This window comes from Hetaerina americana, unplaced genomic scaffold (assembly GCF_022747635.1).
Source record: "Hetaerina americana unplaced genomic scaffold, ioHetAmer1.1.p SCAF_16, whole genome shotgun sequence".
Lineage (NCBI taxonomy): Eukaryota > Metazoa > Arthropoda > Insecta > Odonata > Calopterygidae > Hetaerina > Hetaerina americana.
Window position 1 is genome coordinate 6,070,842 of NW_027286719.1, and position 12,960 is coordinate 6,083,801.

General features: G+C 42.5%; 1 protein-coding gene across 1 annotated transcript in view; it reads left to right on the forward strand.

Moving 5' to 3' along the window:
* LOC139686996 (vitellogenin-like) overlaps positions 1-12,960 on the forward strand; it is a 112,977-nt gene that overhangs the window by 23,734 nt on the left and 76,283 nt on the right. Inside the window, exons 5-7 of the mRNA XM_071584060.1 lie at positions 5,592-5,762; positions 7,959-8,177; positions 12,408-12,650. Coding sequence (XP_071440161.1) covers positions 5,592-5,762; positions 7,959-8,177; positions 12,408-12,650 — 633 coding nt within the window. The remainder of the gene's footprint in view (positions 1-5,591; positions 5,763-7,958; positions 8,178-12,407; positions 12,651-12,960) is intronic.

Sequence of the window (12,960 nt, forward strand, 5' to 3'; positions counted from 1 at the left end):
CATATAAATGCACGGAGCGCTCCGCCAGTTCTGTTGCATCTGTAGGTAAACTTGATCGGAGGAAAACTGGTGCGTTAGCTGCAAGGCCTAAGCATGGGCGATGGGTGAAGAGTTGGGTGAAGGGTTTGCCGAGCCGTTTCCTCAATTATTGAGCAAATGGGATGTCTAGCAGTGGTGAGGTGAGGGCAGGCAGTGGGCGGGGGGGGGGGGAAGGGTTTGGAGCTCGGATTGAAAACAACGAAAGGTGGTGACGGAGAATGACTTTGGATAGACTTTGAGTCGGTGCATAATTTTTGGAGCAAATATTGGCGAAACAGGTTATATTATTTGAAATAATTACATTAATTATCGAAAAGTACCCATAGTCATTCTCCCATTGAAGATGTTGATATTAAAATATTTTTAAATCTCTACTACAAAGTTAATACTGTAATCTGGTCTATTAGTATCCTCTCCATCCTATTCCTCTCGTAGTAAGCTTATGCTTACAATGCGTTTGCTTGACTGCATGCACCTCAAATTGTATGTTCATATACGTGTATGTGTATATAAAAACCATAAACACAGTAATCAACTCAAAGGTCGGTTTGGTAGGTGATGGCAGAGTTCACCCAGCACTAAGCCCAGCGGCGCGAGGGTAGGGGGGCCAGTTCCTTTCCCTGTGCCGGTTATGGTTTCCCAGGAAGACCTGGTACCCGAAAAATCACATAGCTTGGGGTATGTGTGTGTGTGTATATATATATATATATATATATATATATATATATATATATAAATGTATAAAATATATACGTAAAAGGGCATGTCACTACGTTACTTTTTCTGAGTAACTTCAGGCGCGATGTGGTGAAAGTCGAACATTATGAATAACTGATCGTAGCACTTTTCCACTTGATATTTTTTTTATTTTACGACCGGGTTTCAATGTATTACATTGCTGACCTGATGATGATGTAATTCATCGAAACCCGGCCGTGAAATAAAAAAAATATCAATTGGAAAAGTGCTACGATCAGTTATTCATTCGCTAATTTTTCTATTCCATCTAGGTCTTGGGTATTTTTGTTTGCTTCAATCATCCCGTATGCAATTTGAGTCTAAGAGAGAACCTCATGACACTAATTCGCCGTTAAATAACGATGTTTTAATTGTTAATCTTGACCTTGTACTATCAAGGTCAAGATTATATAACTATAACTTGCTCTATATTAACCTTCTGTATTTAACATTTTTACAACCATTCCCTAATTTTTCTGGGATTCTTGTCGACAGAAAATGAAAAAAAGTATATTCATGTGCTAAAAGAATAAGTTTTACAATTTAATCATGACAAACCCGTCTCTACGAAACCTTGAAATGCGTTGACGCTTATTACTAGATAAAGACGTTTATGATACTTAAAAGAATCAACGATAACAAGACCGCTCCTTTATGACTATGTTCTCCATTTGATTAAAGTATCACGAGGGTTTGAGAGGCATTATTATTCTAAATCCTTCCGCGGGAACCGTTGCTGCGGTTGAGTTGGGCTGCCGGGCTAGCCAGCCCCCGCGTTGCGCGCGCGCGTATTCCCGCCACGACACGGCGCGATTCTGCAACAGCAACGGATCACTCCTACGACGAGAAAACATTCCTACGCCAGACACTCCTTGCGCATCAGAACTGGAACTCTTCCTCATGTTCTGCAGTCGTTTCTTCTCTTTAAGATGAAGTGAAAAAAATAAAATCTTTGCACGACTCTCCAGAAAAATTAACGTCAGTGGAGATGAATCCATTCCACGAACTAAAGCCGGAAGTTGTAAAAATATTTCTCTTTTATACCATGGGATCATTTCATGTTCCATACTGACATAACTTTGAATATTTCTCTTTAACTCTAGGAGTAAAATTCTGAGTCACCTCGTTTACCTATAAACTAGACCTAGAATTATTTATGAAGTGTAATGCACTTCATAAATAGTTTTATTGAATTCATCTCCGGAGTTATCAATCATAGAAAAGAAATTAAACGATTCTACAGAATATATTACATTGAATAACCTATCTACTGTACATAAAGATATGCATGTATTCATACATACCTTACATGCATACGAGTGCATACATGCGTACACATACATTGCATATTCGAGAGCTGAGCAATTGAGTGGGGGGTCCGGGTTCGATTCCGGGTAATGCCTCGGGGCACCCTCGGCATCGCCAAATGTGATTTTTTCGGGCAGAAGATCTTCTCGGGAAACCTTAGGTGGCCCTTCTAATTTGATGCGTGAATTTCACATGTCCTTGGGCTTAGTACTAGGTGAGGTCTACCCTCACCTATGTAACCTTCTTGGGGTCGATAACTGTGATAAATAGTCACATCCAAAGAGGTGAGTATTGATTATTAGTGAGGTAAGTCACTTCGAATCAACAATCGCCAATGGTCTTCATCTTACTAATTTCCTTGAATTTTCAGGATTTTTATGTAGATATGAAAATATGTATGATAAATAATTTTTCAGGTTTTCTTTCATGTATCGCATGAAAAATAGAGAGGACGTCGCATACCCCACTAAGTGATTATTGCTCACCTCTTGGCAATTTCAAGTATTCCACTTGACGCAATCCTTGGGCAACGCTTAGCAAATTGCCGTCTCAGGCTTTTAGAGAGTGCACTCATGGGGAGCAGTACATCCTCGCCCCTAAGTGCGATGGAGAGGTTTGGTTGTCAACTGAGCTCGGCGAATGCCTCCGGCAAGGGTAATCAAGAGGCCGGCCCGGGCGAGTGCTCGCCGTCGTCCATTCCGGAAGCAGTGCACTCGAACGTGCGTCCTTCAATGATGGAGGGCGCCGAGGTTAAATGCACTCTTAGCGACAACCTCTATTTCCTCTCGGCTGGGATTCCAAGAATATTTCCTTCGTTCACCGCCGGGACCAGATTCAATGAGTACGGCTAGATTTTTTTGTATACCAGGTCTGTCCTAAAAATAAGTATAATAAATCCGGCAAAATAATTCATTGCAGATCAAAGTACAAATTAAAAATTCTTAAAAACATCATTCTGGTGCATCGACGTACCGATGCCAGTGCTATTCCCGGTGGGCTTCCCGGAAGGCGTCAATGGGAACCTTGTCCCAGCACCTCGTCGCGTCCGCTCTGACGTTATCCAGAGTTCCAAAATGGTTGCCATTCGACTCCTTTTTATTCTTGAGGACAAAAAGAAGTCCGGCGGTGCCACATCGGGGCTACGGGGCAGCGTTGCAACCTTGCCCTTGGTCAGATACTCGGTCACAGGAAGGTGATGTGGGACGGCGTGGTGTAGGTTGTCGTTGTGCAGTCTCCGATTGGCAGAGGTCTCCCTCCTTCCATGTTGCACTCTTTTCCCCGGCTTTCCGAGGACTTCCACGTAAAAATTACTGTTTCTTGCCGGTCCCTGAGGGATGAACTCTTTGTGGATAACGTTTTTGTGTCGAAAAGGACGTCGAGAAAAATACCGCTAAGTTTTGGGAAACCCTGTATTTAATGATGACCATAATGGATAATTGGTATCCAATTTTTTAATCAAATCAATGGAAATATTGTAACATTTTCTCTTGTTAAGGATTTAATGAGGGTATTTTAATCATTTTCGATGCACATTTAACGGGAATACTTCATTCTGCGCTGGCAATCCGCAATATAAAACACTTGACCCACTTCCAGTAAATGTGACCATAACCAGAAAACAACGACTGGGGGTGATTTTGTTGAATATTTACGTGAATGGACCTATTTACGCGTTAGCTGATCCCTGGCACAGGATTTCTGCCATCTTTAGCCATTGAGCATTCTTCCTTCTCCAATTATGTTCCACGTTTAGTGTTAATTATTAATTTGGTTGAGGCCATTGAACTATAATAATATAATAGCATTAAACATGATAAAAGATTTCCTTTCTTTAAGCCTCTCTTCCTCGTGACAATAAGGTCAATAAAATTTCACGATCGGCATTTGAAATGTGTCGAATGTGTTGATTTTTTAAGGCTTGCGCAAGGAATTCACATTTCCTCGCCCAAGATAATATCCTGTACCCAATTGTTTTCCAGTGGATGATTAATGTTTCGTAAATATACTCTTAGAATTTACTTCCAAGACAAGAGGAAAAAGCACTCTTGGCTACATCGAATTTACCGTGCACCTTCAAGAAATATGATTGACGTTCTTTAAATTGTCTGCAAAAAAAATTCTCTTCTCAAAGGAGAACGGATTGCAAATGTCCGCAACTCACCCTAACAAGAGAAATCCTGGCGCTGTCCTGGAGTGAGTTATGGTTTCCATGAAAACGTAAAATAAGGTCTAACTTTCCTCATTGAAGTTTATTCTCTGAGTACTCGAGTGAAAAGGCATCCGTTTCGGCCGAATTTCGAACCTCATGGAATTTGATAGCAGACCGGTGTTCACTGTAAAAGTTTCTACAGCAATGCACGCCATTTCACGCAATTTCCACTCATTCAACCGTTAGCATAATGAGCATGAAGTGACATCGCGCCCATTACTGACGTATTACCATCGGCAAAATAGAACTGCTATCCGAGGATTGGGCTAAGGGGGATGAAGGGGGTCGAAAATCGATATCTGTTCACTCGCATCAGCGCTAAGATCGAAAATTTCTCCCGTGGGCGCCGTGGTTGTCTCTGGGATTAAACACGCTCGGCGGCTAAACCCCCGCGTGGGGCGGCATCGTGTTCCGGTATGGATGAGTTGCCAATTAATGAATTATCGAAAGTGGGGTGTACGTGAGGCATTACTTGGGGCGTCGGAGCGTCCCGGGGTGGAATGCGGGTGGGCGAAGTGGGCAATTACGTCGAAGGCACCGAGACCGGAGGAGCGAGCGTTAATGAAGAATATCAAAATCCAGGCTCACCCCGGGGGAAAAAGGGGTTCATTGGGCGGCGAAGAATAATCTGGGCGTCGACTGTGGAAAGCAAGACTTCGCGGCCTCGCTAAAAATGAAGAAAATGGAGACTATTTCCTACGGAGAGATGTTTCGACCAGGTTAATTACGAAATGCAGCCATTTCTTGAGGTCCCGGACGACGCGACGCACTTTCCGAACCGTGGTGATTTTGCCGCGAACCATTTTACCCGCGATCGGTCGGACGGAGCCACTCAATTTGGCGGCTACAATTTTTTTTTTAGGTACGCTCAAGCAATTACACCGAGAGTCATTGAAATTGGAGTGTCAAAATAATGTTTAAAAAGATTAGCTCACCACAATTATATGCGGTGGTTACCATTTTACCTTTTTTGGGCCATTCAACAACGGAAGAAATATTTTATTTTACTGAGATAAATTTAGAATGATATGTTCAATGGTGTAATTTTAAAACGACAACTTTACCAAAGGATGGAAATGCCGCTAATTACAATAATTACCAGGTTAAAAATTAATGCCCAACTCGTTAGTGTTCATGTTAATTAAAACGACATGGCATTGGGAATTTATGCGCATGGTCTTGGGTTGGAGGTCTCCCTTGGAGCACTCTCCCTCTCTATGCAGGTGGTCGCAGTTTTTGCCGAAGGTTTTTGCTCAAGTTTGCAAACGTCCAGCAACTTTCTAATTCCATATTTCAGGTGGAGAGTTTGGTTGTGAGCCGTAAGTTACCCGACTGGCAAGTGAACTTCCTCCAAGGAGTGTCCTCGCAGCTGCAGTTCGACCTCTCCGGCTCGAACGCCATCCGCCGAATCAACTCGAACAGCATCGGGGGACGGGGCAACCCGCCCGCCGTGTTCACCGTGATGGAGGTGAGGGGCCCCAAGCCTTCTCAAAGCATTCGAGCGTAAGGAGATGCCCGGGGGGGGGGGGGGGCGTGGACGCGAAGCGATGGAGTGAGACCTATTTTTGTCACGAATGACAAGGTTATTGCGTTCCCGAAGCCGATCAGGTATACTCAAAGATGAACAAACTTCCAAGTTTGATTTTTCAGACATCGGGTAGCCATCATTGGTTAGTGGAAGATTGGTGAGGGGTTAACAGGCAGAAATTGAAGTAGTCCACACCGGACCTCCATATTTTATTTGACCTTAGTGACCTGTAGTGCACAACTCATTTAGAGTGTCCAAGTGCATGCATCCCAGCATTTATCCTCCGCTGAAAGCTGGTCTTCTATTTTTCAGTGTTAAGGACTGACCAGCGGTTAAAATAGAGCCCTTATATTGACTATTGGCACCCATTTATTAATGAAGTTCTTTTCCTACTAAACTCGAGTGGTCAAGGGCGGAGATGGTGAACCTTTTGGCGATTTCGTGCCGAAGTTGATGAAATAATCGTACGCTCGTGACTCGCGCGCTAACCCATCGAGTGAGAGAGAGAGATGGATTTGGGTTATGTCTATAAGAGGTATATGGTGTTTTTGTCATGAAAACAAAAATTTTTATATGGGATTCACAATTGTTCGTTTTGAAGTTCAAATGTTTTACCAGAGCTTGTAACAATAGTAATCATAAGAAATAAATATCGTAGAAAATCCCAAGCAGTCATTTATTAGAACTTCTTGGGATGCAAAATTGCCTTTTGTTAGGGCAATGGGGTCATATTTGGAATTGATTTTGCTCATTTTCCTCGAGTACAGAGAAAAAATAGATCAATTATTCCAAAAGGAAACTAAAACTTACGCTTTTACGGACCCAGTGGCGGTGGGGTAGCGTCCTCGCCTGCCAACCCAGTGGTCGCGTGTTTGATTCCCGCCTAGGTGGGTTTTTCTCCACCAAAGGCTTGTGTGTTCGTAATTATCGTTGTCATATGATTGTTAAAAGCCCGATGTAAAGGCCAAAGTGCTGTTTTCGGATTGATGTGAAATAAACGTGAAATAAAAAACACGTTATAAGTAAATATGAAACAAATTTCAACTCAAGAAAGAGCGCAAGGAAGTGTCGAAGCGATGGACACAGATGGAATTGGGACTCATGATGAATTGGCTCCGATGGCCATCGGAGCAATCGCTTGACGCATAGGAGCGCCTCCTCTCCGTTTTCCAACTTCGATCAATTTTAGCGGCCATTTCGACCCTGTAATCTAAACTCACCGTGGAAAATCCCGTAGTGCCCTACCAGCTCTGCGTGCCATAGTTTGCCACCCCCGGTCTAGGCCATTCGGCATAATTGTATCAGGGTTATCAGCATTAAGGAAATGCGTGACAAAGAGTTAAAAACGTTATTTTCCAATTTAAAATGTAAATATGCGAAACTTCAAAGCATGCTTTTTTGTTTCTCTAAATTACTCGTAGCCCTAGTATTATGCTATATTTATTTATTTAACATTAGTCCAAAAACAGCACATTTTGGCCTTTACATTGGACTATTATCAATGATAACAGTGGTTACATTTACAAACACCCAAGCCATAGGTGGAGGAAAACCCACCCAGGAGGGAATCCCAGGTCGGCCAAATTTGTATATATATATATTACCGATAGCTAAATGTAAATTGAAATTTTTCCGTCCTAATTTTCTGCTGGCATATCAGTGCCGCTTTACCTGCGTGCCTTCGTTTTCATAAGTTAAAGCAAATGCATGACGAGAAATATGTGCGATACATTTTTTTAAATCCACGAAATCAGTATTATGGATTACTCAGCAGCACTTTGTAATTACAAAATAAAAATTGAATGTTTTCGTTCAACAAAGAATAATTGGAAATAATGATGGTGAGTTTCATGCTGCCATGATTATTTTGTGCAAATATATTTTAGAGTCCGTGTTCTAATCCTGAAGCGAGTGCAGTTAGGGAGCATCGCAAACGTACTTTCATTTTGGGTCGACGAATCTACTATATATGTATGACTCGAGAGAGCCATCTAGACATCCATCTTAGAAAATAGATCCTGCATCTATCGCACGCACAATGAAAGCATCAGCATTTTCACACTCGCGAATGAATTATTAATTAATTATCAAAGAAAACAATTACTTGATCACTTAATCTCTTCGTGTTCCCTTCAGGACTCGGTCACTGGTCGATGTGAGGTGCTGTACGAAACATCACCGCTTCCCCGCTCGAGGATGGATTATGCCGTGGATTTGTGCGGCAGCCGCCCGCTGATTGAAATTACTAAGACCCGCAACCACAGCAATTGCCAAGTGAACCCAGAGTACCATTTTGGATTACCTAGCAACTTGCGCTGCCAGCCGAATGGAAATCAATGTGGGAAGTTCTGGACGGTAAGTATTGCTCACGGCTGTTCATGTCTGGAGCACTGGTGGTGCACAGAGGGCTTGGTGCCGCGACGGACTGTTTATTTCTTAATAATTTACTAACTAGTAATGTGTTGACTTACGGAAACCATCAGTAGATCGCAAAAGAAATATTACTCTTTGAGTGCATCGGTAGAGAATCGAGGGCTCGAGGAGGAAGAATTCAGAGCAAGAGGGAACTGAATTGCAGGGAGACGATCCCGGGGGACGTTTCGCAGGAGGGAAGTGAATGAATGATGAATGTGAGGCGGTTGTTCGTGGAACGGATATCTGGCGTTCCCGGCGGAGCGCCGAAATTTGAGGTCAATCGGCGAGCACGCTAAGAAATTCCGGCGGTTGAAAGAATTTCGTTGCGTTTTTCAAATTCTGGATTGCGGCGTCCGGGTGACAGGTCGGTGGCGGAATAGATGAAGGAGAGCGCTTTTGGACACAAGCGACTAACTGCTGCGACGGTGTGCCGCGCGGGCGAGGCCGGGCGAAATGGGCGGGCGATCCAAGTCACACGGCCCCCTAATGCATGCTCATCCGAAAGAGTCACTCGAGTCGGTCGACTCTTTGGTAATTGATGGCGTAATGGAACGAGTGTGGCCGCTTGTTGAAGATATTGGACGATTACTGCATAAGAACCGAACAGTTTTGATTTATTTAGAAATAATTACCAACACTTCAGAACTTTATTAACAAGCCATGAACAAGAAGTCATGATTCTGGTTTCTTGATTAATGACTCGGGCTTTGTTTACATTGTTTTTATCCCTTTTGTTTACGATTTATAAGGACGATTGGAAACGATTGAAAACAAAATTTAAACAGAGATGCCGGCATATGATGATGAAGAGTGTACGTATTTTTTACCAATGTTCTAAGCAACCTAAAATATTTTTAGTAATGACAAGGCTGCTTTACAGTGGAACGAATTAGGTTGATGCTCGACTAGGCTGATGTTTATTCATTGGTTGATAAAATATTTCGTTCGAGGAGAACTGGAGGCGACGGGGATGAATCATTACTCCTTAATGCATCAATGTTCTTGAGGTCCCCAGGGACAACACCCGCGATTGAAAGGACGACTCTTCCATGAGTAGCCGAAGGACGCCGGGCATGTAATGACTACGATTAGATGGATGCATTCAAATGCCACCGAAGTTCACGATGCTGAGAGTAATATAATCTATCTGCTGTTTGAAGGTTGTTCCGGTAAAGCAAGTGGCTTAACGATCTGAGGTTCAGAGAAACAAATCTTATATTAATGTAAATATCGTTGAATCCTCTTGAAATATTTTGTCTATGAACTATGGTCGACAATGAAATGAAATCCGTATGGCACGCCAAGCAGTTAAGTGCCGAAAAAGAGTGGAAGGCAGTGAAATGGAAGATGCGGGCTACTTGCGAGATTCGATTGCGAGGAGATTCAGGCGGACTGAGGAACGATGAGAATAGGGATATTGGGCCACCGTGCTTACAGATGAAGACAAAGCATATGATGTCGATAAGGATGGTGCACGTGCAAACATTTTCCATTGCGAGGCATGGAAGACACGGACAAGTAAATGAATGCGAACAGTGCCTTGCGGATGCATAAAATGTCTGCAGATCTTCTGAAGGACTTGGGAAAATATGAAAGTGTGTGTTTTCATGGACTCATTTGTAACATATATCAGATGGAAACAGACAAAAAAATCGTTTTAATATATAATAGAATAATCTTATGCCCTATCTGGGTGCATGAGAAAACAAACTTACGGTCATCCTATAGTTTCTCACGTACACTCACCTGTAATTCTGCTTTTCTCTTTTTTGTCATACTGTTCAAATTTTACATATATACATATGTAATATATATATATATACTTTGTTCAAATTTTACATATATATATATGTAATATATATATATATATATATATATATATATGTAAAATTTGAACAGTATGACAAAAAAGAGAAAAGCAGAATTACAGGTGAGTGTACGTGAGAAACAATAGGATGACCGTAAGTTTGTTTTCCCATGCACCCAGATAGTGCATAAGATTATTCTAGAAAGAATGGAGAAAAACTCACATTGATTTCTAAGTAAAATATTGATTTTAGTTAAGAAAACATAGGGGCACCTAGGTATGATGTCATGTCAGTAATGACGTCACTAGTTGAAAGGAATATGGAATAGAACAAGGATGCATTCGAGGCATTTGGATAAAATAAATGCTATTTCCCACAGTTTAAATTTCATTGATCCGACCTAGGTTTCGTTGTACTAAATCATCATCTGGTAGGATCGGCTCAAATTTAAATTGTGGAAAATTGTATTTAATATGTCCAGATCACTTATACATTTGTTTAAATTCCACTCAATATCACCTTCCCTTCAATGGACTACAACCTCAACGTGGTTGAACGGTTTGCGCGTTCCGATGACCCCTAGAGATGTGTTGGTGGGAGTAATGATAATTGCTCCTGGTAGGGTCAACCATACCAGATAGGTCGAAGGTTAGAAGCCAGACGATAGGTAGTCCACGAAAGCTCTGTTTCTCAATGAGGCGGCTGCAAAGGCATCTGACCCTAGTGGGGTAGCCATTGAGTGATGGTGTCACGTTAAAAACACTATTGAGGAAGGCAACGGGATATCTCAATTATCATCCCCAAGACCTTTATGATGGACAGTATAGAGTCCTAGAAACCATGTGAATCGGCCGTGTGTCGTGCCCGGCAGCGGGAGAGGCGAGACTTCCGCGGTCGTCATCCAACGAAAGCCTTGCAAAGGAAAACCGAAAGCAGCAAGACAGAAGATGCAGAAGACCGAATTAGTTAGAATAGGAACTGGGACTCTTAGGAAAATGTTTAGGACAGGAAAATTAGCGAATAAAAAGCGAGAGATGGTAATATAGATATTTTAGGCGTATGCGAGGTGAGATGGAAGGATAGCGGGGGTTAATGGAGTAATAGTTACAGAGAAAAAGGAATTTGGGCAATTTTGGTCAAAGCTGCAAAAATTATTAAAAGGGAAATAAAAAGGACTAATAAACTAAGTAATGTACAGCAGAGGGGATGAGAGCCAAGCAGGGGTTGCCATAATATTGAATGAAGAGGCGCGAAGAAGCGTAGAAATCATAAAACGCGCAACAGATAGAATAATTCCAGTAGAGATAAAATTAGAACCGACGAATTTTATCATTGTTCAGGTATACATGCCACCGAGCAGCCATAAAGAGGAAGAGCTCGATAGGATATACGACCAGTTAGGGGACATAATCGCGTGTGTTCCTTCAGGAAAACATTTGACAGTGGTAGGGTATTAGAATGCGACGGTAGGCGAAGGAAGAGATGGTAATGAGGTTGGGGACTACGTTTTAGGCATGAGGAATGACCGAGGGGAGAAAGCAGTTGAGTTCTGCAGGAGACAGGGGTTAGTCATCTCCAACACTTGGTTTAGACACCACAAAAGACGCAGGTATACATGGAAAATGCCAGGTGACTCAGAAAGGTATCAGCTAGAGTATATCCTGGTTAGACACAGGTTTAGGAACAGTGAGATAATTTCGCACAGCTTCCCGAGAGCGGTTGTTGACTCTGACCACAATTTAGTTGTAATGAAATGTAGCGTCCGAATCAAAAAGGCAAGGAAGGGGGGGGGGTTAGGAAATGGAATGTAGAAGCATTAGAGGGATTGAAAGGGGAGGAGAACCAGAAGGCTTTAGAAAAAATCATGGAGGACGGTAAAGAGCTGAGTAATATCGAAGAAAAATGGGAATATAAAGAAAGGGATATCAAGAGCCGCAAAAGACAATATAGTAACCGTTAACGGAAAAAGGACAAGGAAACCGTGGATCACGGATGAGATGATTGCAAAGATGGATGAGAGAAGAAAATGGAAGAATGTAAACACAGGGTTAGGCAAAATGAAGTACAAAGAGTTAAAAAATAAATTGAGACGGTCAACATATAAAGCAAAAGAAGCATGGTGGAAGACGCAGTGCGAGGATATGGTAGGTTTGCAGAGGAAGGGTGAAATTGTTGCGCTATACAGCAAGGTTAGATAACTTTCGCGCGCTATTCCGCTCTCACCTTGCGGCACAACTCGCCCGTGCCTCGCGGTGGTCGCGGCCGTCGGCGTCTTCAGTGCCCACAGACGCCCACCGAGAGGCAAAGGGGAGGAGGGGGTTTAGAGGGGATGAATCATGAATATTTGGGAAATTCTTTTCAGCGGTCGACGGTGACACGAGCCATCGGATGCGGCACTAGAGGTGACCTTTTGATTTTGACCTCAACCACCAGCAATCGCATCTTCGTCAATCTTCACCTGCACAACGGCACTCGGGCCGAGGCCAACTCTTACACGAACCTGACGCTCATCTCCGTCCATTCCATAAGCAAAGGCTTCACTCCTCCCTCGGATCCCATGAATATCCCACATCTTCACTACAAGTACACGCAGGAGACTTCAAAGGTAAGCCAACTCATTGAATGCCTTCTTAAATCGTTCAAGGGATCAATAATTATACTCTGTAGAGGCCAAATTCACTCCTGCACCCGTTACTCTTAGAGAATTATTATTTCATATTTGAGGGAAAATTTCGCAACGCAGTGAAATTTCTCGGCTCAAGTAACGCCACTCCTTCCCGTGCAAGAAATTCTTTCGACGGTCGATGGGCGAAGCAGTCCCAGTAAAACCAGCCGACAAGGAAAGGTGTAAGTTCTTAAGTGTATAAATAATGAATATTCCTTGAATATTGTAAAGAAGTCATATTTTTTGCGTT